The sequence below is a fragment of the Cervus canadensis genome, chromosome 2, assembly GCF_019320065.1.
Source record: "Cervus canadensis isolate Bull #8, Minnesota chromosome 2, ASM1932006v1, whole genome shotgun sequence".
Lineage (NCBI taxonomy): Eukaryota > Metazoa > Chordata > Mammalia > Artiodactyla > Cervidae > Cervus > Cervus canadensis.
In genome coordinates, this window is record NC_057387.1 from 106405626 (window position 1) to 106430656 (window position 25031).

At 48.3% G+C, this 25031-nt stretch overlaps 2 protein-coding genes across 3 annotated transcripts in view; one reads left to right on the plus strand and one right to left on the minus strand.

The window, feature by feature from the left end:
- Positions 1-25031, plus strand: part of CSMD2 (CUB and Sushi multiple domains 2) — a 679919-nt gene that overhangs the window by 301177 nt on the left and 353711 nt on the right. The window lies entirely within an intron of this gene.
- Positions 22847-23629, minus strand: HMGB4 (high mobility group box 4). The gene has a single exon (XM_043461989.1). It carries the CDS (start codon positions 23458-23460, stop codon positions 22870-22872), a length of 591 nt encoding a protein of 196 aa, XP_043317924.1. The 5' UTR covers positions 23461-23629; the 3' UTR covers positions 22847-22869.

Genomic DNA, 25031 nt, shown 5'->3' on the forward strand with positions numbered 1-25031 from the left:
GCAGATGACATGATCAGCATTGCACTTTTGAAAGATCACTCTGGTTGCTGCTGGAGAGCAGGATGGAGGGAAGGATGCGGGCATGGATGGAGAGAAAGATGCAGTCACGGATGCAGGCCCAGACTCGAGCTGCCCATTGGAAGGAAATGGTGAGGTCTGAATGAACGTAGATGGTAACAGCAGAAGCTGAGTGGAGGGCTGGATTGTAAAGTCTGGAGGATGATACACACAGCGTCCCTTGCTTAGTGACCCAGTGAACCTGAGGGACGGAGGAGGAGGAGAGGAGGCGGCTCCCACTCTTGCTTTGCATGGCTGGTGGATGACAGGTGGCAGAGGGAGCGATGGCATGTTAAGGTTCAGATGCCCACAGGGCATCGAAGGTAGGTGGATGTCAGGATCTGAAGTTTGCAGGAGGGGTGTGGGTTGTAAATAGACTTCAGGGAGTCATCGGCCCAAATCTGGGTACGGTGTAGTGAACCTGCACCAGGGAGGCAGCAGGGAGAGAGGGGAGCGAGATGATGAGCGGTGCATGTGTGTGGGTGCTCAGTCACGATGAACTCTGGGACCCCAAGAACCGTAGCCCGCCAGGCTTCTCTGTCCATGGGATTCTCCAGGCAAGGAGACTGGAGTGGGTGGCCCTGCCCTCCTCCAGGGGACCTTCCCGACCCAGGGATCAAACCCATGTCTCCTGTGTCTCCTGCATTGGCAGGCGGACTCTTTACCAAGGAGCCACCCGGGAAGCCTGATGAGCGGGCACGTGAGGATAAATAAATGAACTGTTACAGGTGTGAAGACTCGCTGGGGGCTCTCCACCGGAGGGCGGGTCTAGAGTTGGTTGCTAGGATACATAGCGTGTCTGGGAAAGGACGGGACACTCTATCATCCTCTGTGTGTCTGCTGTGGTCACAGAGGTCCTCCAGCTCCCCTCCTGGCCTGGAGTGCGCCCTCAGTAGCAATCTGCTCGGCTGGCCCCTGGGCCCCTGCACTGCTTCTCCTCTTCCCAGGGGCTGATCCTCTCCCTCTGGTAATATGAAGATTATCACAATAGTTGATGGTTGGATGGCATCACCGACTCAATGGACATGAGTTTGAGCAAGCTCCGGGAGTTGGTGATGGACAGGGAAGCCTGGCGTGCTGAAGTCTGTGGGGTCGCAAAGAGTCAGACATGACTGAGCGACTGGACTGACTACTGACAATAGTTTAAACTCCTTATCTACGTGGCAACATCTTCACCAGTCCTCTGTCACTTCCACATTCCAAGTCCCAGAATAAAGAGGGAAGAAGGCCTCTCTCTGAGACTGAGCAAAAGAGCAAGACTCCCTGAAAACGAGGCCTCAATTCCCAGTTGGGAGGGACGTGTCCTCAGTGGAGCACCTTACCCAGGAGTCAGACAGACGGGCCCCTGAATGTGCACCCCTGGGCAGCTTTGGAAAGTTCCCCTAGGTTTTAATCCTTCCAACTTCTTGGCATATGGATACTGCTCTGAACTAAAAAATACATTTCCAGATGGCACTCTCACTGAATGTGACTCACAGATTAGGGCTATGACCCAAACATCTACATTTTAAATACCCACCCTAGGCCATCTCGATGCAACAGGTCAGAGAGTGCCTTGGAGAAATACTGGCTTCGAAAGAGACAATTGTGAGGGGACTCAACACCTATCAACCACCCACCACTTGCCATACTATTGACATTTCATTAGGTCCCCACCACTCTCCAGTGATCATCATTATTTTTGGTCCAGGAAATAATTTGAAACTGAGATGATGTTCACCATCAGAGATGTTCAGCAATTTGCCCTAAGAAGAACAGCTGCTTACTAGGGTCAGAGGTGGAATCCCAGGTCCATCTGACTCCAAAAGCCTAAAACACTTATGATTCAGCACCTCACCTACGGTGGGGAAAATGGCACCTGTTTTCGGATAATTCAGTGTCCATGGTATGGAAGAACGCTTAGACCATCGACAGAAACTGAAACCATAGGTAGTTGCAAGAGTCAAACCTTGACTCTGTGTGAGATCTAGTAGTTAGCTGAGAACAGCTTCCTGCAGGAGGACTCTTGGAGTTAAGTGGATGCTGGACAAACACTAGCTGGAGGTGCCCTAGTGGGGATTGATGGAGTCAGCCACCGTGCAACTCTGAGTCCCTCTTAAGCCTGTAATGTCTAACCTACAGTGCTTTGATGAGATGACTCTCTGAGTTTGGTCCTCATGTTCTGCCTAGCATTATGTTATTGCATTTGTGGCCATGAAGGGAAAGAGTGGGAGGGAGTCAGGAAAGAAGTCAGCTAGGAGATCAAGATATGTGGATCGAAAGAGCCAGGACCTTGATTCTTTTATCCCTCATCTAGCCACTTCTTAGTTATGAGACAACTGAGAAGATATACTGTGTCCCCAGCAAGATGGATGCCTCTGACTTCATTATGGTTGATGGACGGGTATACCTAGCATGGACTTGTTCAGTGAACTCAGGGCACGAATGAGGAATCCTCCTGGAATCACACTTCAGGTGACCAGGGAAGTTTTCACACGTGCCACGCTCACTAAATCCAGCCAAGGGCTGAGTCTACAAAGAAATAGCAGTCAAGAGAAAGGGAGATGTGTTTCATTTCTCTTTGGTCTGAACACTCTCAAATGAGAAGAGTCGTGACCTTGGCAGCTTTATACAGAGTATGAAATGGCAAGTGTTGTCCAGTGAACAGCCTGCCTTTTGAAGTTGTCTCATTAGACCATCCATCTTCACCCAAGTTAGCTTCAGTGCTCCAGACTCAGTTACCTCTGGCCACCCCATTCCCATCTCCCACCAAAGTTCTGTCATAGCCCTGTGGATACGGGTACCCACATTTGATTTCCAGCTCTCCATTCCCCAGCTGTTTAATCTTAGGCAAGTCATGTAACCTCTTTGAGCCTCATGCCCTGTTGGTGGTTTTATAAATTGGCACAACCTTTTGGGAAGATAGTTTGACAGTACATAGTGATTAAAATGTAAAAAGTGTGTGCCACTTTTAGGAATTTATCTTGAGGAAATAGTGAGAGGTCTTTGTTAAATGGGATACACAAGGATGTTCCTTGCAGTAACATTTATTACAGTGGGGAAAAGGAAACTGTCTATGCCCAGAATTAATGGTTCCATAAACTGTGGTACATGTGGCTGATAAACCATGTAACAATTAACTTCAAAGGATGTTCATGGAAATGGGAAAATGATATGATATTAAGTGAAAAAATCAACCTAAAAAACTAAATATATACAGTATGAACTAAAATTTTTACATACATAGTAGTCACTAAAAAAAGAAGACAGGAAAAAATATTAACACTATGAGCTCAGGATGGGATGCTAATGTATGTTTTATGTTCTTTTGTATTCTCTTTAAGTTTTATAACAAGCAAGTATTACTTCCTGGGTGCAGAAAGATCAATAAAAGTTAAAATGCCTTTTGATGGCTCCTACCACCTGCAGGATGAGGAGCAAACTTCTTACCAGAGGATTTTCTTAATCTGACCACATCCTTAATGCAGTAGCTTCATCTTCTGCCACCCCTCGCCATTGTCACCGGCTCCCCACACCATTCCCCTGTGCCTTGCTTCAGCCACCCCAGCTACTTGCCATTCTATAAATACATCATAACTATGCATCCTGTCACGCCTTTATCCTTCCTGCGTTCTCCATCTGTAATGACCTTCTCCACATCTTTCAAGAACCAATTCAAGTATCTCCACCCCTTCCTTGACAGTTAATTACTTCCTGCTCTCTACTCCTGCAGAAATGTGTGAGTGTATTTTTTTTAATACTTACACAGTGTCTGTCACCCCCACTTTCCCTTTATTCAAGATTTTGTGGGAACCCCAAGGAGGGAAGGCCAATTCTTTCCTGAAGAGTGAGAAAGGCATTCAGAGGAGAAGACATTTGATTTGGCTTCTTGAAGAATGAACAGGGGTTTGTCAACTAGACAAAGAACAGTGGACATCTCACACAATTCTAGAACAAGCTCCCTGCTGGCAAGCTCTTATACCTATTTCTAGCATAACCCTTATACACTACCTAGTGTGCTGCCTCAGGGTATGTGTGTCTCCCCAACCAGACAGTAGCTCCCTGAGTGTAGAAACTGTGGCTTGTTTCCCCTTGCAGTGTTCAGCAGAGTGCCTGACACATACTGGGCATTGTAAAAATATTCTTGTCCCAGAGTGTGAAGGTCTGAAAGCACCAATCCCATAATTACCTTTCTCCTTATCTGAGTGCAAATGGGTAAAGAGCATATTCTTGCCTCTTATCACTGGTTTCAAGTGTGGGCCCAGAGATGCTGAAAATACATACTCTATAAGTTGTCTGCTGAATTGAACCGAATTGAAGAAGTTGCTCAGTTGGTAGGCATTAAGAGGATCTTCTGCAACATTTGGTCTTCATTTGAGTATAACAATTCCACCAATATGAGCTTTGATTCTCTTTTAGACAACATGCCACAGTTTCAGAATGATGCCTTTGAAATAAATCCTGTTTGAGTAATGTTTCTCTTGGACTCATAAAATCTTTATGGCAATCTTTTCTCATCTGATAGACTATGAAAAGGAAGAAGAAGCCAGAACCACTGAGCAAGAAGTGGGGAATGCAGTATTTTCTCATATGTGGGTCACACACTTATTGTAAATACTTTTTAAATGCATATACAATACTGACTGCACATTAGCTAAAAAAAAATCCTAGCTCTGTCCAAAGTGCTGAATCTGTGAGTACTCTCTAATTAAAGAGTAGGTGGTATGGAAATTATGTGTCCATTCAGATAGAAGGTTTCAATATATTAAAACATAAATGAACAACTTCCTGTCCCCCATTGCAAAAATAAAAAAGACAGAAACAGAAAAAATAAGTTGATAAAGGTGAGTTCTCAACCCAGTTATGCAAAGGAGCACTGACTTGGGAGCCATGCATTAAGACAACACACAGTTTTCAAGTGCCTACTATATACTAGGCAGGCTTCCCTGGTGGCTCAGTTGTAAAGAATCTGCCTGCAATGCAGGAGACCCAGGTTCGATCCCTGGGTGGGGAAGATCCCCTGGAGAAGGAAATGGCAACCCACTCTGGCATGCTTGCCCTAGAAAATCCCAAGAACAGAGGAGGCTGGCGGGCTACGCTTCACGGGGCTGCAAAGAGCCGAACACAACTTAGCAACTAAATCACCACATCACCACTACATTCTAGGCATTGTTGTGGTTGTTTAGTTGCTAAGTCTTTTGTGACCCCATGAACTGTAGCCCTCCAGGGTCCCCTGTCCACTGGATTTCCCAGACAGGAATGCTGGAGTGGGTTGCCATTTCCTTCTCCAGAGAATCTTCCCAACCCAGGATTAAACCCTGTCTCCTGCACTGCAGGTAGATTCTTTACCACTGAACCTCCTGGGAAGCCCACTAGGCATTGTACTAGAACGTTAAGTGAGATAAATCATAATCTTTGGTCTCCTCAAGATCACAGTTGGTGCTTGCTCAGCCACTACCCAACTGTTGACCTTGGGAAATTTACTTAACCTTTCAAGCCTCAGATCTCTCATTTAAAATTTTGGGAAAAATAGGATCTCAGAAGATTACTTTGCAAATTAACTAAGGTAAAGCTTTTGAACTGTGGTGTTGAAGAAGACTCTTGAGAGTCCCTTGGACTGCAAGGAGATCCAGCCAGTCCATCCTAAAGGAGATCAGTCCTGGGTGTTCATTGGAAGGACTGATGCTGAAGCTCAAACTCCAATACTTTGGCCACCTCATGCGAAGAGTTGACTCATTGGAAAAGACCCTGATGCTGGGAGGGATTGGGGGCAGGAGGAGAAGGGGATGACAGGGGATGAGATGGCTGGATGGCATCACCGACTTAATGAACATGAGTCTGAGTAAACTCCGGGAGTTGGTGATGGACAGGGAGGCCTGGCGTGCTGCAATTCATGGGGTCGAAAAGAGTTGGACACGACTGAGCGACTGAACTGAACTGAACTGAACTGAATGCTTGTAACGCACTTTGCCCAGAATTTAACTTATCTAAGCTCTGAATGTTACATGTTAGTATTATGTATATTAAACTGTGCTAAGTTCTCTCTATCCATTATTTCATTTATGCTCTCACTGACTCTGTACCAGTCGTGTGGAATAGGTTTTAACATCCACTTTACACAGGTGAGGAAAATGAGGTTCAGAAGAATGGAGTCTGATAACTTGCCCAAGTTGGTTAGGAGTGTGAACAGAATTCAGGCCCAGCTCTGTTCACTTGAAAGCCAACATTCATAACTGTGATGATGCCGCCTAGAGCAGGACTTGAACACAGATGGATTATCCATCTTCACAACCAAGTGTGCGTGCTTAGTCCATCAGTCATGTCTGATTCTCTGCCACCCTGTGGACTGTGGCCTGCCAGGCTCCTCTGTTCATGGGATTTTTCAGGCAAGAATAGTGGAGTAGGTTGCCGTTTCCTCCTCCAGGGTTAACAATTCGAATTCAACCCTCACCTGGGCCTGAAGCTTTAAAAAGGCAAATTCTGGGAGAGTGGGGTGGACACGTGGAGCAGGTGCCTGTGTGACTCTTAGGTCAGGAGCACTTGTGGGTGAATGGAGAGGGGAAAGACAAATGCCAGCCCTCGGGAGAATGGGGCCAAACCCTCGAAGTGTCAGAACTGTGAGGGAGCAGGAGTGGGAACCAGAGACTAGAGCAGACCAGTCAGGCAGACGGCCCACAAGCCGGTTGTATAGTCAGATACGAAGGCTGAAGGGGCCCCGAGGGCTGAGTCCCACAGAGCCCGTGACATCTTGGGTTGGGGGGTGGAATGTGAGAGGGCAACAGGCTATTTCCAAGAATCCACCTGGCTTGAGTCCAAGAGCTCAGGATGGATTTCTTCTCGAGACTCCGTGGCACTGGGACAGGCCAGGTTGAAACTGACTCTGTGGCTGAGCAAAGGCTGGGCAAATGCTGGTGTCACAGGAGCCGCTGTTCCAGATACTCAGAACCTCCAGCTGGGGTCAGTCTCAGGTTTGCTTGTCCATGTCCTTTGGAGTGGGGGCGAGTGATGGGAAGGGGCTTCTGAATTAGTGACCACCCATTGTTTACCTTGGTCGTAACTATGTGCTTTTTTTTGGTTTGTTTTTTGTTGTTTTTCAGTCCTAGTGCTTATGATTCAGTCCTATAGACTCCACATAAATATATGTTCTCTTTGCTTTTCTCCCTGTGGGAAGACGACATAGGGCTACAAAGCACGGCAATATCCCCATTTGCCCACAAAACTGCACAATAAACAACAGAAGCTATTGGACTCTCTTGATTGAAATGGAAAGGTCACGTCTCAGTAGTGTCTTTGGGGCTTGCTTTTCCCACTTGTGACAATACTGGACTGTCCTGGGGGCCTCCCCAAGGTGCCCTTCCAGCCCTGACCTCGCGTGGATGTCTCTTAAACACAGAGAGTCTGGCCAGTCATCGGGCGGGTACACGAGTCAATGCCACTGTCCATAGGCGTGTGCTCCTGGGGCCTCCGCGTCTCCTGCCTTCCGCCCCTGCTGCTGCTGTCAGATCAGTGAGGGGACCAGATGGCTGTGCTGTGTCAGGACAGTGGCTTCTTTGCAGGGACTTCTCGTATCCTTCTCTGTCAAGCTGTGGAGGTCAGGGTCAGCTGCGTCCCGCACCCCAGCACTCCGGGGAGGCCTGTGTTGGCTTCTGATAAAGATCAGCAGGGGTCTCTGGAATGGAGCCTGATCTGGCCCCCACCCCCCTGTGATGTCCCCAGTAGGGAAGAAGTGTGGCTGCTCCATCTAATGTACCCACAGGACCTGGCCCCGTCTTCCGCTGAAGCTGAAGGGAAGGCATGGAGTGTCCGAGAAGACAGTGCGGGAGTTTTGGGTTGTTTCCAGTGCCTCCCCTTCACGCAGTGATGGCCTCATGGGGACGGCTCCTAGCTTAGAAATCCAAAGGGCTTATTGAATAAATACATGGGACAGACAGTGCTGGAGAGCAGTCCCCTCGGGTCTCATGGTCTCCTCCCCTTCTCTCTGACTGTGAATCAGCACACAGTCCCTGATGGTTGCTCCAGTCCCTGAGTCTGCCTGACCTTCCAGCTTTAGGAACCAGCCTTCTGACTCCCAGTTTCTACATCTCTTGTCTTGAATTAGCACTAAAAATTTTTTCAAAAATGCATCTTTGTACACACACATAAATGAATTATATATAATTCAAATTTATGTAACTTCCAGAATTACAGGTAAAAATGCTTTGGAATTAAGTTGTGTTTGTATTCTCAGTTGTTCAGTCATGTCCAGCTCTTTTCAACCCTTTGGACTGTAACCCACCAGACTCCTCTGTCCATGGGATTTTTCAGGCAAGAATACTGAGGTGGGTTGTCATTTCCTCCTCCAGGGGATCTTCCCAACCCAGGGATTAAACCCCATCTCCTGCCTCTCCTGCGTGGCAGGCATATTTTTTTCCCCAACCCCACAAAAAGAAAAAGGGAATCTGATTGGCTCAGCCCCTTAGTCGATGTCAGCTGCCACCAAGAAAAGGGGTGCTCAACTGGAACAACATAACTGCAGGAAGGAGCCCACCCCTCCCAAGGTGAGCAAGGGAGGGGGCAGGTGGGCAGGAGAAGAGGGCGCGGGCTGAGCATGCAACCTGAGGCATATCTTCTCCGTGGGTTTCTCCTTTCCATCTTCTCTTTGGTCTCCTTCAGGAAGTAATGCAGAAAACTACTCTTCTCGTGTCCCTCCTTGAGCAGAGTAAAATAAGTCCAGCTGAGGGCTTGGCACTCTGTAAAGAGAGCTTGTGAGCAATTTCAGGGTGTGTTCACCACTACAGTGTTGGCTGTCTGGCTCTCACAGTCTACAAAAGGAAGCTCTGTAAATACCAGAGATTACTGTGATTATTGTGAATCCTCTAAGCAGCTAAATTTCCCCAATTCACACAGTTGTAATGCCTTGGGATTGAGAGATATAATTAAGAACAGATGAGCCTCAAGAAGGTTGATGACTATGATCTGGGGTTGCATGAAACTGCAGAAGAAATGTTGATGGGAGTTCTAGGACTTCATCTACCCCAAGTGGTGGCGGGACACTGCCTGGAGGGGAATCAATGGCAAGAAGGGCCTTGGTTACTGGCATGCCTGGGTCCAAGAGTCCTCGCCCCCAGTCTCCCAGAACCAACACACAACCTATGCACCTACTGAAGCAGTTAGAACTAACCAGCACCAACTCGGCCTGGGGCTGTGGCTCTGTGACCACTGAAGAGCTTCTTGCTGCCGTGCTATGGAAGGGGACTGCATGGTCACTTCTGGCCCTTCTCCTCTCAGCAGTCTCTGCCAACCATCAGCCTTGGCACAGAGGGCTTTGGCTGCAGCACTGAGTCGTTCCTCCCAGCCCACCTCCAGCCCTTTTACTCATTTCTCTGCCTTCAGGACTTACTGAAAGGCACAGAAATACCAATAAGGCAATAGTATGTTTTATTTGAACTATCCACTGCAGCGACCTAAATCTATATCATCTGTCGTGCTGAGAGTGTTTTGACCTTCTAAAAGGAAACAAGTGCTCTCCAAACCAGAGCCAAGCAAGCAGCTTGGACCCTTCCACAAGCAAAAGTCTAGGACCTGGGGAGTTCCAGAGCATGCAGTCACCATCAAAACTTGACTAGACCTGTTGAGGTTGAAGTCCTTGCATCAGGAAAGGGGTGTGTGTTTTAGTCGCTTAGTCATGTCCAACTCTTTGTGATCCCTTGCACTGTAGCCTGCTGGGCTCCTCTGTCCATGGAATTCTCCAGGCAAGAACACTAGAGTGGGTTGCCATTCCCTTCTCCAGAGGATCTTCCTGACCCAGGAGTTGAACCCAGGTCTCCTGCACTGCAGGCAAATTCTTTACCATCTGAGCCACCAGGGAAGCCCTAGGAAATGGGAGGAACAGTGATCTAGCAGCCACGAGGAGGCAGAAGGTGCTGGAGCCAGCTTGCCTGAGTTCTGCTCCTGGACAGCTGTGTGACCTCGGAGAAGTTGCTTAATCTCTCTGTATCTCCATCTTCTCTCCTGCAGACCAGGGACTCTAATAATAGAATCTGCCTCGAGGGATTGCTGTATTAGATGAGTCGGTACAGATGAGATACTCAGAACAGTGGCTGGCACACGGGAAGTGCTCAGAGGGGACTCTCCTGTTCCCGGAAGTTGCGTAGGTGCCTTATATTGTGTCTGTTCATTTTTTTCTCACAATGATTGTAGGAAACAGATTTCTATATCCCCATTATGCAGAAGAAGAAACTGAATCTAAGATGTTCAGTAAATTGCCCAAGGCCGAGTAGCTAGTAAGTGGCAGGGACAGATTTCTCAAGTGGAGAGCTCTAGCTCCAAATCCTGTGTTCTCTCTGATTCACTCGGCATCCACTCCAGTTCTGGTGATGGTGGACTCACAGCTCCACTTCTCAGCTTTGGCAACTCTCTGAGTTTGCATTTCTCTGCTTCTGAAAGCTGCCACAATAGCAGCGCCCTGAGGGCCAGAGAGGGACTGAGTGGTGGGAGCTGGCCTGGCCCCCCACACCTAGACTTTGGTGTCCTGTTAGAGCTCCATGACCACAGTGAAGCAAGACAAAAACAAGGCCACTTCATAATCACCTCTGAACTCAGGCACAAATGAGGATATCACCAAAAGACAATGACCCCACCTCCCCCTCCCTTTGCATCTTGGCTAACACGAGTGACAGCTGCTTCTTTTGTAAAAAATATTTTATTTATTTATTTGGCTGCATCTGGTGTTCACAGCATCATGTGGGACCTTTTGTTGCAGTGTGAGGTCTCTAGTTGTGGCACGTGGGCTCAGTAATTCCGGCCTAAGGGTCTAGTTCCCCAGTAGTGTGTGGGATTTTAGTTCCTGGCCAGGGGTGGATACTGCATCTCCTGCATTACAAGGCAGATTCTTAACTGCTGGACCACCAGGGGACTCTCAACAGCTGCTTATTTACCAGTTACAACTTTAGTCTTGCTTCATGCCTCCCACCTTCTAGATAAAATTAAGTACCCAATCATAGAAGTATATTCACTTCCTGATAGCAACCAGTCCACAGCAAAGCTCCACTGCTTTGAACCCTCCCCCACATCACCTAACAAAAAGCCTAACTCCTACAGTGAGTTCTTTGCAACCCCAGGCTCCTCTGTCCATGGGATTCTCCAGGCAAGAATACGGTAGTGGGTTGCCATGCCCTCCTCCAGGGAATCTTCCTGACGCAGGGATCAAACCCCGGTCTCTTGCATTGCAAGCAGATTCTTTACCATCTGAGCCTCCAGAAAAGCCCTCCACTTACTGAGATGCCTGGCAGTTTCCAGGGCTGTGCATTCTCCCTCACGGCCAAGAGCCAATGATCTCAGCTTTGTTCAACTACAGGTGGACTTCTGCTGCTCTTCAGCTGTGCTTTGTGGCTGGGGGCAGGGGAGGGGTGAGGAATTGACACTGCCTTCTGGTGATGCCTGGAGAGTGCTGAGACCATAGTATCTGTGCTGTGCTTAGTCGCTCAGGCATGTCCGACTCTTTGTGACCCCATGGACTGTACCCTGCCAGGCTCCTCTGTCCATGGGGATTCTCCAGGCAAGAATACTGGAGTGGGTTGCCATGCCCTCCTCCATATTAGCGTTATATTTATGGCCACAAATATATATGGACCATATAGTATATGTGCTGCTGCTGCTGCTACATCACTTCAGTCATGTCCGACTCTGTGCGACCCCATAGACGGCAGCCCACCAGGCTCCCCCGTCCCTGGGACTCTCCAGGCAAGAACACTGGAGTGGGTTGCCATTTCTTTCCCCAATGCATGAAAGTGAAAAGGGAAAGTGAAGTCGCTCAGTTGTGCCCGACTCTTAGCAACCCCACAGACTGCAGCCTACCAGGCTCCTCCGTCCATGGGATTTTCCAGGCAAGAGTACTGGAGTGGGGTGCCATTGCCTCCTCTGGTATATATGCTAGTTGTTAGCATTATATTTATGACCAAAAATGTCCTCCTCCCTTGGACAGAACTGGTGTGCACCCGTACATCTCATCGACCAGCCCTGCCTTCTCTGACATCTGCAGACAGCCCCTTAGGTTTGTTCCGGGCCCTGCAGCACACCCCCTTAGCACCTTCTCACAGAGCCCAATGCTGTGAAAACTTTTATCACCTGTAACATCTGGGTGGAGGACCTCCTCTCAGGGTATTTAGACAGCCTAGGAGGGTGGTGAGGGGCCAGGTTGGCCATGGAGTCACCAGCAGGCATCAGCAGCCCCCTTCTGCTTCCTGGCCAGGCAGACACCGTGCAAATGCAGGCTCCCTCGCCCACTCACCAGAGCTGTGCGGGCCAGGGGAGCCGGGCTGGATTCTTCAGCGCAAATGTACTCACAGCTGCATCCGCCCGGGGCAGCCCCAGGGACCACAGAGTTCTTTCATGCCCACTGCCGCTAATTGCAGATAATGCATTAAAAATACAGAGCCGCATCTGTTCATTTCAACACGAGTATCGAGGAATTTACGTGGCTCGTAATGACAGGGTGTGAGGGGAGTAACACGCTTCATTCTGCCTGCGGGCCAGAGCCGCAGCTGTGAGCAGAGAGCTGGAGGTGTGATTTCTGGTGCCCAACAAATTCTCTGGGTGAGAGCCAAGCCCTTCCGAGGAGGCTCCGAGGGAAAGATCCTGGTGTTTCTCTGGAAATGCCAAACTGTGTAACCAGTCAAGCACAGGCTGTTGTCTCAGGAGGCCTCCCGGCCCAAGTCTGCTGTGTGTCCAGTTCCAAAAAGAGGAGGTGACTGACAGCTTGTGTGTCCAGTTCCAAAAAGAGGAGGTGACTGACAGCAGGCCCGGGAAGGAGGAACCTTTCAGGATTCCATTGCTTGTTTTCCAGCACTGAGCACCTCGCCTAGAGCCTCAGTTCCTCATCTACAAAATGGGGACGTTTAAAGTTTCTGCCTGATTGATTTTATTAAGTAAGGTTGTTACATGTAAGGTTTTTCCGGGTGGCTCAGTGGGTAAAGAATCCGCCTACAATGCAGGAGACACAGGAGACCTGGGTTCAATCCCAGGGTCGGGAAGATCCCCTGGAGAAGGGAACGGCTACCCACTCCAGTAGTCTTGCCTGGAGAATCCCATGGACAGAGGAACCTGGCAGGCTACAGTCCATGGGGTCACAATGAGTTGGACACTACTGAAGCGACTGAGCACACACTCACACATTGCATGTAAATTGCCTCAAACGCTACTAGGCATGGCACAGCGACATAAACAACAGCTTTATGTTATTATTTTACTGTATGAGGAGCCCTGCGTGAGATTTTTAAGGGCACTAGGATGAATAAGGCAAGGCCCCTGCTCTCCTGCACAAGTTGAGACAAACGCTAGTTAAGATGTGATATGAACGAGATGATGATGTGGTACGGGAGCATCAAGTAGGGTGAGAGGGTCCAAGAGGGCTTCCTGGAGGAAGGGACACTTGAGCTGAGTCTTGGCTAACAAGTGGAAATTTACCAGACCTTGAAGGTAGGAAGGAGGAGTTCAGCCTGGAGCAGCATGTGCAAAGGCCCTGAGGAGAGTGTGAGAGTGTTTCTGGAGGAAGTATTGTAGCACAGGGCCTTGGGGCGGGTGTACTAAGTATCTATTTCCTGTGTAACAAATTACCCCAAATCTTATGGCTTGAAGCCAGGTTTCTCATCTCACCTTGTCTGTGTGGTAGGAATCTGGGTAGGGCTCAGCCAGATTCTCACAACAACGCCATCAAGGAACCTTCCTGGGCTATCATCATCTCAAAGCTCTGTTGGGGAAAAAGATTTGCTCCAAGCTTATTATCGGGGTGGTTTGAAGGATTTTGATGTCCTCAATGCTATTGACCAGAGGTTGCCTTAGTTGCTTTCCACAGAGCAGCTTTCAACACAGCTGTTGCCTTCATCAAAGTGAGTTCGAGACAGAGAAAGACAGAAATCATGGTCTTTTATAACCTAATCTCAGAATCGGTTGCCCATCACTTTTGCTGTATTCTATTTTGTTAGAAGCACTGGGCTTCTCCTTTGGACAGAACTGGTGTGCACCTGTACCTCTCATTGACTAGCCCCGTCTCCTCTGAAATCCACGTACACATAAGGGGAGAGGGTTATACAAGGGTGTGAATGCCAGGAGACAAAAATCATTTAGTCACTTCTAAAGCTGCCTACAGCAAGCTGCCCCCTATCCTGCAATGACTTCATGGGCTTTCCACATGCAACATACTGTTACCCCTTCCCAAGGCACCCCAAAAGCCTTATCCCATGAAAGCATTGGCCCAGTGTCCAGAATTGCACCATCTAAATCAAGTTCAGGTATGGACCAACTTGGTGTAGTTCCTTAAGTACAGGTCCTAAAATATTGTTACTCTGAGCTATAGCTTTGCAAAACCAGGTGGACAAGTCCCCTGTCCCCTCACACAGGACATACAGTGGTGGAACAGGCACAGGGCAATGGGTTCAGACATTCTTACTCAAAAGTGGGGAGAAAGTGAGGCAGAGAAAAGTCCCTGGCCCATAATAATTCTGAAATCCACCAATGAAAATATTGGAAGTTTCTTGATTAGTTTCAAAATCTGAGAATATTCAGCTCTACCTTTTGAGCTCTTGGTTTCTCCCTCTGAGTCGTCCTTCTTTTTTCTTCATGAAAAGAAATGTATGTTTGAAGCTTACTTTTCTTCAGCCTGCTTCCTGCGGAGAATTTGGGGAGCCCAATGACCTCTTTTTATTTTGCGCCCTCTCTGTCCTTTTTGTTCCAATCTGACAGTGATACTTCTGATAATAGTTTTCTCCAAAACTTAGTGGGTCTTCTGTAAATTTCATAGAGATTCACTCTATTACACAAAAACCACAACCACAGATTTCTTTGAACTGAACTTCTCTACCTTGGGCGTCCGTTAAGATGGCCAAGGGACAATGCTCATACGCTTCCCAGAGGCCCTATTGTTTGATCTGGAGACTCTGTAAAGCCCACCCTGGTCTCTTTAGAGGGCCTTTGTGAAGCTGAATAACACTACAATCCTTTGATCTTCCTGAGGTCTTAGCCACAGGTTGTACAGTCACACACTTGGCTTTATCTCCAGACCACCTTTTCTTGACAGTGCTCAAAGCCATCTCTTAATTTTAGCATCCTTTGCTGTCTTGGGAGGCTGAGAGCTTTCCAAACTATCTTCCCCACCACCTTTCCCTCCTTTTATCTCTCTTCTCACATTGCTGTTGTTCACTTAGTCACGTCTGATTCTTTGCAGCCCCATGGACTGCAGCACACCAGGCTTCTCTGTCCTTCACTGTCTCCCGGAGTTCGCTCAAACTCATGTCCATTGAGTCGGTGATTCCATCCAACCATCTCACCTTCTGTCACCCCTTCTCCTCCTGTCCTCAATCTTTCCCAGCATCAAGGTCTTTTTCAGTGAGTCAGCTCTTTGCATCAGGTGGCCGAAGTATTAATCTTCAGCATCAGTCCTTCCAATGAGTGTCCAGGGTTGAGTCCCTTTAGGATTGACTGATTTGATCTCCTCTCTGTCCAAGCATCTTCTCCAGAACCACAGTTTGAAAACATAAATTCTTTAGTGCTCAGCTTTCCTTATGGCCCAACTCTCACATCCATACACAACTACTGGAAAAGCCATAACTCTGACCAGACAGACCTTTGTTGGCAAAGTGATGTCTCTGCTTTTTGATACGCTGTCTAGGTTTGTCATAGCTTTTCTTCCAAGGAATAAACATTTTTTAATTTCATGACTGCGGTAACTGCCCGCAGTGATTTTGGAGCCCAAGAAAATAAAATCTGCCACTGTTTCCATAAGCAGCAAGAAGAAACCAGCTAGTACCTTCAACCCTTTGCCTAGATATCTCTTTAGCCAGATCACAGAGTTGATCAGGCACATGCCCTTCCATATCCCTGCAGATGACATTGTCGCCAAGGTTTCCTTCACTGCATAACAAGGGTCCCCTTCCTCCAGCTTCCAGTAAGATGTTCCTCACTTCCTTTGACCCTTCCCCAGCATCATCCTCAAAGTTCTTGTTTCTCTAATAAGCTCCTCAGAATACTCCCAGCCTCTGCCCACCACCTGGTTCCAAAGCCATCTCACTTTCTGAGATATTTTTCATGACACTGCTTCTCTCTCGATACTAAAATCTGTGTTCATTATCTATTTCAGTTTGTAACAATTTACTCCAAACCTTAGTGCCATAAAACAACATGCATTACCTTAATTTCTATGGGTCAGGACCCTGGTACCGCTTAGCTGGGCCAATCATAAGTTGCAATAAAGGTATCTATGGTGGCTGGGGAGTGATCCTCTTCCAGGCTTACTCAGTTACTGGCGGGATTCAGGTCCCTGCAGGTTGTTTGATTGAGGGCCTCAGTTCCTTGCTGGGCACTGGCCAGAAGCCTCCCTGAATTCCTTGCCATGTGGACCTCTCTACAGGGTGGCTTTCAACATGTCAGTTGCTTCGAGTAAGTGAGAAAGAGAGAGAGGAGAGACCAGGAGAGTCTTTTATAGCCTAGTCCCTTCTGAAGAAGTGACATCCTATCACTTTTGCCCTGTTCTGTTCATTAGAAGGAACTCACTAGGTCCAGCCCACACTCAAAGGGAAGAATCACACAAGGGTGTGAATGCGAGGAGGCAGGGTTCACGGGGAACCGTTTCAGAAGTTGAATGTGGGCGACAGTGCCTCTAACAAGGCAGCAGTGGCCTGATTATGCCACGTCAGCCTCCCATCGTGAGGCTCAACTGCCGAAACATCCCACCGTCCAGCCACCGCTCGGCCAGCCGGAGCAGTGGAGGGACTGGAAAGCGCCCCAGAGGAGGGGAGCTGATACAGGACAGCTGTTGTCAGCGGATGGCCACACGAGAGTGCTCCACTGTGTCACTGCTGATCTGCCCCGGAGGTCAAGGCCAGGATCACAGGACCCCCTTTTGGCCTTTAGCCTAGCTCTTTCTCTTGCTTGAACTGTTTTTTTGTGTTTTGTTCTCTCTGTCTTTAAACCATTCATTAGAGACCAGGGCGGGCAACCCCATCCGCTGGGCACTTGTCACATACCAGGCTTCATTTACAGTGATGTCCCAGACATTTCGTTTATTCCCCAGGTACTGTTTGTGGGTTTGTGATTGGAGGTGTAGGTGTTGTTTGTGGGTCTGTGACTATTTGTGGGTTTGTGATTAGAGGTGCAGGTGTTGTTTGTGGGTTGTGATTGTTTGTGGGTCTGTGATTGTGGCTTTGTGATTGTTTGTGGGTTTGTGATTAAAGGTGCAGGTGTTGTTTGTGGGTCTGTGATTGTTTGTGGGTCTGTGACTATTTGTGGGTCTGTGACTGTTTGGGGGTTTGGGATTAGAGGTGCAGGTGTTGTTTGTGGGTCTGTGACTGTTTGTGGGTCTGTGACTGTTTGTGGGTTTGTGATTAGAGGTGCAGGACAGGACAGTAAGGTGCCAGTGCTTTGTGACTTCACCCTGATGACCTCACCCTGGCCACGGACTTGATCCTCAGTCGTATAGGCCCAGAAACTGGACCTTTTGGTCCCCAAACAGCTGATGCTTTAGTGAAGACTGAAGTTAACGCTAAGATTCCAATGCTGCTGTGTGGCTCAGGTGCTAATCGATCATCGTTTGCAACTGGGATCAACTTCTCTGTTGTAGTTTGAGGGAAGCCCAATCTATATGTATGTATGTGTGTATATGTGTGTGTGTATGTGTGCATGCATGCATGCTAAGTCACTTTAGTCATGTCCAACTCTTTGCGACCCTATGGACTGTAGCCTGCCAGGCTCCTGTGTCCATAGAATTCTCTAGAAAAGCATACTGGAATGGATTGCCATGTCCTCCTCCAGGGGATCTTCCTGACCCAGGGATCAAATTCATGTCTCCTGCAGCTCCTGCATTGCAGGTGGATTCTTTACTGCTGCACCACCAGAGAAGCCCACACATTTGTCTGTACATCTGTGCCCATATATATTCCTTTTCCAAGTTCAGAGTCAGTTGGCAGATGAAGAAGACAGACAGATGAGGATTAGCCTCTCACCTTTATTATTGATGAACCCGTTGGAGAGGAGACCTGAGTAAACTTTGCAGCCAGGGTTGAAGGAGTGGGACAGGGAGGTGGGGGAGAAGAGAGAAGAGCAGGTCAGCCCTTCCTCTCAGACTCACTTGGCAGATCAGTGATGCCTCCTCATCAGCATAAATGCCAGGGCTGCATGAGAGAAAAGAACTCCATGATCCTGGGACCAGCAGCATCCTATTACCTGGGAACTTGCAGAAATGCACATGTTGGGCCCCACTCCCAGAAAAATTGACTCAAACTTTAGGGGTGGGACCCAGCATTCTGTGTCTGAATGAGGTCTGAGGTGATTCTGATGAAGGCTCAAAGCTGAGAACCACTGGTCTACTGGGAGCTGCTCCACCTGAAAATCTGAGCCCTAGGAAGCAGTGTTCCCCTAGAATGTTTCGCCATGCTCGTCTGCCCTTCCCCCCATCTCTGGGAGAATGAATCATAGGAGGGACGTTTCAGAGCTTCCACATTTGGTTTTTAGCTTACAACTCTCCCAGGAGGCCCAGTGGAGGCTCCTGAAGGGAAAGGCTACCCACTCCACTGTTCTGGCCTGGAGAATTCCATGGACTGTACAGTCCATGGGGTCTCAAAGAGATGGACACGACTGCGTGACTTTCACTTCACCAAAGGGAGGAGTGCCATGAATTTGGCATGTGCTAGCCTTGCCTCTTCCTCTTGCAGACCTTGGAGGGACCAGCATCCCCTTAGTGGGACTTGATAGACTCCAGAATGACTGTTAGCCAGAAGTGGAAATGGAGGCAGGAAAGCCTCTTTGACTCCCCTTTGCACTGAGGTTTCACCACAGACTTCTTGCTAAGTCATGTCCCCCTCTAACCACATCTGCCTGCTCACTCACCCCTCTAGTCATTCTCGCCTCTCTTCTGTCCAATATGCCAAGCCAATTTCTGCCTCAGGATCTTTGCACTTGCTGTCCTTCTATTTGAGTAGCTCTTCCCTAAGACCCTGGAAAGCCTGCCTCCTTCTTGTCCTTTATTTTTTAAATTTTTAATTAGAAAATTGCTTTACATTGTTTTATTGGTTTCTTCTTGGCAGCAACACGAATCGGCCATGTGTGTGTGTGTATGTGTGTCTGTATGAATATATATATATTCAACCCGCAACCCCACTTGTCATGATTTATCTCATTACCTTGGGTTATTTTCTTCAGAGCACTTGACACTCTCAAAAAAATGACCTGGCGTGTTTATTTGTTGACTTGTTTACATATTTATGAGAGATCAGGGATGCTGCTGTCTCCCTAGCACTAGAATAGCTCCTGGTATGTCGCTGGCATAAGATGTATGTGAATATTTGCTGAATAAATGAACGAAAATGCTCTGGGAGAGAAGGTTCAGAGTGGAGTGATTCAGGCATCCGGACAGGCATGGGCCCAAAGATTTGGCCTCCTTCCTCCTGAGGGCAGAGGGCAGGGGCACATGAGCCCAGTCAAGTGGGTCTGAGGGGAGTGTGAGCACCACGCCAGGCTTTCCGCCTGCTCTTCTTCTCCCCTGTTATCTTAGACCCAGGCTCCCCCTGCCTCTCCCCCTCTGGCCCTCCCTCCCTACACTGCCATCCCACTCCAGTCATTAGAAGCCAGCAGAGTCACACCCTCCTGCCGGCTTTTTCATAAAGGAATGTTAATAGAGTTAGTTTTCAGCAGGAGTACTCAAAACTCTGACTTGGCCTCCCTCATTCACAGAATTAATCACACAGGAAACCAGAAAAGGGTGGTGTGAGGGGGGCCCAGCTCTGCGAGGGCCCTCTTCCCAGAGAAGACCGAGGTGGGACACACAGCCACCGCCCACCAAGAGTCCACAAACAGGCTGGAAACAAGACAGCCTAACTGGAACCACGACAGACTTGTACAAGTCAGGATCTAATTAGCCCTGGCAGGGGCAGTGGAGTGGAGGGCTCCTCTGAATTCAAGAGGTTGGGAACAAAGGGAAAAAAATCAACAAGTAGGGTGGAGGCTGGAAGGAGAAAGAAGGTTAAAGATGGTTCCTTTTAGAATACAACGAGGCTGTCATTTAATGAGTACTGTGTTAGTTATCTACTGCCATATAGCCAATTATCACAAACTTGTTGCCTTAAAACAACCCACATTCATTATGTCATCATTTCTGTGGTTCAGAATCTACTAATAGCTTAGCTGGGTCCACTGCCTGACATCTCACAAAGCCAAGCAAGTTCTCGAGCTGTCAGCCAGAGCTGAGTTCTTATCTGGAGGCTCAGCTGGGGAAGGATACACTTCTCTGTTCATGAGGTTGCTGCAGTAGTTTCATGTATTTATAGGACTGAAATCTTGATTTTTTTTTTTTTTTTTGCTGGCTGCTGGTCCATGGCACCTTCGGTTCCTAGAGATTCCCCACAGCCTGTTGCCACATGGTCTTTCTCAGCTTGGCCCCTTACTTCATCAAGCCAACAAGGATGATCTTGAGAGCAAACCAACCAGCAGGATAGAATTTTACGTACCATGGCATAATTGCAGAAGTCACATCCTGTGTCCTCTGCCCTGTTCTGTTGGTTAAAGGCAAGTTGCAGGTTCTTCCCACATTTAGTGGGAAGGGGTCACACCAGGGTATGAATCCCAGGAGGGAGGAATTGTGAAGGAGTGGCCCCTCTAGAGGATCCACCACAGAACCTATTGTGTGCTCAGGACCATGCCAAATGCTTCTGCATGCATTACATCATTATGCTTTTGCATGCATTACATCATTTAATCACTAAAACCACCTGCAAGGCAGGCATCACCCCCTTCACACAGATGAGAAATCTGAGACAGAAGGAGAAGAACTTACTTGCCCAAGGTCCTGCCAGTGATGGAAACCACTTGTGTCAGGACACTAAACCTAGAGGCTAGAGAATCAGCATCTTTACAGTGAGGACCAAGGGCCCGAGGGAGGTAGCGAAAGAGGAGAACGGAAGAGGAAGAGCAAGGAGGTTCTTGCTATGAGGCTTAAGACCAAGAGGGACGATGGCTGTGGATTTCAAGTTGAGAAAGAAGAAAACTGACAGTCTCAACTTTGCCAATGAAGCAGAAAATGAGGGTGTCTCCTGAGAGTTTGGAGGTTGGGCTGGTGGGGGAGCAGAGCCAAGTTGGAAGAGCAACTTAGGGAATGGGAAGGGGAAATGGGAAAATTTGCTGGCCTGAGTACAAGTTTGCTGAGGAGGATAAAGCTGCTTCCTCTGTGAAGACTTCAGCACTTGCCTTGGTAGTGGTCCTCAGTCCCGCCACCCTCAGCTCTTTGTTTAGTCTCTTCTCTTCTCAGGCCTTGCAGGCCTGGGGTCTGTGCCTGTGTCCACTCCTCCCATGAAGGCTGGAGCTCAACAGTAGACTGCATTGGGCCACCTGGTCCCCAGCACAGGGTCTGGCCCAGGGGAGCCCTTCATAAATAATTTGGCCTGATTCCAGACCCTAAAATTCTAAGTCACTCCACCATGTTACTTCTTACCCCCTAAAGGGTGAGAAATGACCCTGTTTGAAAAGTCTATTCCAAACTATGTATTTTCACTTTTGTTCCATGAGTAAAAGTTTAAACAACAGCAGGTTACAAAGATGCAAATCCCTCATGGAATAGGGGTTAGAGGTGGAATTAGGGAAGTCTGTTGTATGTAGAACCTGGTGACAAAGAAGCAGTTTTGCATTTTTTCCTAGTCTCTCTGCTATCAGAAGTCAAGGACCATTTCAAAACATCCCATATTAATTTATCTTGGTAGGAAACATTGCTCACAGTGTATTGTTGCCTGGAAAATACAGTTAGAGTAGACACAGTGCAATCCCATTTGTATCAAACGGCCCGTCTTGACTCATTTTAAGTGGGAGAAAACCTAACTCATACCATCTTAGACAAAAGCTCAAACATGTGGGCTTATCTTCACTCAAAAGTCCAAGAAGCCAAAGGGACTAACGTTTTGGCCTGAGGAGGCAAATGACTGCCTACAGCCCCCAGGACAGCATCCTCCCCTGGGACTTCTTATACAAGTCCTGAGGTCCACTCTGATTGGACCAGCTTGGATCACATGCCCATCAGTGAGCCAATCACTGTGTCCAGGGGGAATCCACCTGATCCAGTCTTGATCAGGATGGAGGTGGTGTGCTGTGAGCAGGAGGAAAAGAAATGGGTACCGAGTGGTCATAGAGGCAACAAGTGTCCACCCTGTGGGTTATGTTCACAGAAGATTGGGTAGATGCCCACCGGAATGTTGAGAAAACCATTTTCTTCAAGTTATAGTACTCAGGCAGAGTCAGATAACCTAGTTTTGTAAAATCAGCCCCAGGCTTCACCCTAGTGAATAGAATGGGGACCACCCCTAAGGTCTCATCCTGGCCCACAAATAGTATCTAAGACTTGCTGGAGGACCAGTTCTGGAATCCCCGCAGACACTGATTCCCCTAAGGCCCACCTAAACTCCAGTTTCCCAGCCTCTGCTGGGGCCTGAATTGGAACCCTGACCTGGATTCCAGGCCTTTTGCCCTCCTGGTGAGGAGGGCGGCAGGACTGGCTATTGGGCACTTCACTATGAGCAGAGTCTTCCATCCTGGAGAACCACTTGGGGCCCAGATGCTCCCACCCCTAGGACTCCTAGCTTCTTTACACCTGGAGACTCCCACACCCCACCCCACCTGCACAAGCCAAGTGCAATAAATACTGACCACACACCTTTCCAGACACTGTAGCTCCTTCTCTCAAAGCCAGCCCCTCCCAGAATCAGTTCCCGAACCCCGATCTCAACTCCACCTTGCCACTCACTCGTTTCCCAAAGTGGCAGCCATGGCCACCCTAACACCACACACAAACCAGAGGCAGGAATACCACGGAATGGCCCTTTATTTCTAGTTGGATCCATCACTTGTGTCTGACTCAGCTTGCTCGAACCCTCTGCACTGGTTCATAGCCGACTCTTGCAAGCGCTTCTTCGAGGGGTTGAATTGATTACGGTAGACACTGAGTTCTTCTCGGTACTTAGCTCTCAGGAGAGCTGCCCTTTGTTCGTAGGGCTGCTTGTCTACATCCGTCTTTGTAGACCACATCTTCCCCGAGGCCTTGGCCACCTGCACCACTGACCAGCTTGGATTCTCACTCTTGAGCTGGGCGTAGTGGTCTTGGCAGAAGAGTAGGAAGGACGATGGAGGCCGTCTGGGTGCATGGGGGTCCCGCTTTCTCCTTTTCTTCCTCCTGCCGAAGTAATTCATCATCTCTTCTTGGTATCGGGCTTTGTCGAGCTTGGCCAGGGCTTCATATTTGGCCTTTTCATGCTTTGAGATGGATCTCCATTTTTCCGAACACTTTCTAGAAAACTCTTTAAAGCCAAGATAGGTATTGGGCTGCTGCTCCTTGAACTTGTTTCTGTAATTCAGCAAAAAGTGGATGTAAGAAGAGACGTTTACCTTAGGCTTTAGCTGGTCTCTTTTCCCCATGTTCATAAATTCATTTTCTTTTCTGGACCCAGTAACTTGGACAGCAGAGACCTATGTCCCCCACACTCTAGGAGCAATTAGTAGTAGGTGCTCTGCTGGCGGTGAAATTTTCTGTCTGTCTGAGCTGTAGGCAAGGGTCCGCCTTTTCAGTGGTGGTGGCATTGTTGGGTCAGAGGGGACTGTGACGTCACTCACAGGCCAGCCACTCCAGGCCAGTGCTAGTGGCATTTGCATATAGGTGCTCTTATTGGCTGGCTACTTGGAGGTCAGATTTGCTTCTTGTGGAAGATGATGGGTTACCCAGGGAAGGCTCTAGCGCAACCATGCCCCCTGCAGTCTTTCTCCCTGGCTTCCTGAGGCAGCAGACTGGGCTCAGGTGGAGAGCTTTCCATCCTTTGGATGTAGTAATGAGCCACAGGGTCTGCCTTCCTCGCCGTACGATTGTCAAGGTGCCTCCTCAACCTTTCCAAAGACAGCCTGGAAATAATGAACATGAGGAGGTGGATGGCTCCAGAGCTGTCATGATAAAATGTAAAGTCTTTCCATTTGCCTTGAACAGTGGCAAGCTCCTACCATACAAAGAGTTTAGTAGTAACTCTAAAAATAATCAGGTATGACAGCTGTGACTTGGTTCCTGTCAGGACAAAGTTATCTAATATAAAACCCAAGCACCTGGCCTCCAAGTCTGAACTCTTCATTTCTCTGAAATGAATTGGGTTGGGATGGGGGTGGGCATTGGGGAAGAAGGGAGGAGAACCTTAAGATTTTACTAATATTACACCAGAGCCCATGAAAATGAGATAGAAAATCCTTGGCCTAACAGGAGGCCCCCTGTTCTCATCCCAGGGGTCCCCGTTTCTTGGGGTTAGAGCACAAAACTCTAGCAGCTACACTCAAACTAGTCGGCTTCTGGCTTTTTGGGGAAAAAGTTGCAAATGTTCCAGTAGTCTTCCAACTAGAGGGAAAAGAAAAGAAGAGTGCCGTTTCTTGAGCTTTGGACACTGCGGGGTACTTCCTTGAATGGTCATGGAGTTGCCATGACTCAGGGGTGGTTGATAGAGCCAAGTTTACAGGGCTAGAACACTGAGCCTCATTAACATAAACATTAACATATTTAAGGTAGAACAGCCACTAACAGGTTGGAGTCTGGATTTGAACTGATTAGCCTGCACCCCGCCTGCATAGACACTCAAGCCTTGGTGGCCGGGAGTCTGGGTGCCTGACCTCAGCAGCTGAGCCTGGCAAGCTTGCCTCAGACTAGACCACCACATTAAAAAAAAAATGTACTTTTTTATTTATATATTTGACTGTGCCGGGTCTTAGTTGCAGCACGTGGGCTCTCTCTAGTTGTGGTGTGTGGGCTCAGTTGCCCCACAACATGTGGGATCTTAGTCCCCTGGCCAGGGATTGAACCTGAGCCCCCTGCATTAGAAGGCAGATTCTTAACCATTGGACCATTAGAGAGGTCCCTAGAGCACATTTTGGATTTTTGCCAAGGCTTTTCCCAGGACTCTGTGACCGATTGCAAGTTCCATCTTATGTAAAATTGACTAGAGTCTTCAAGCCTAAATCCTAGC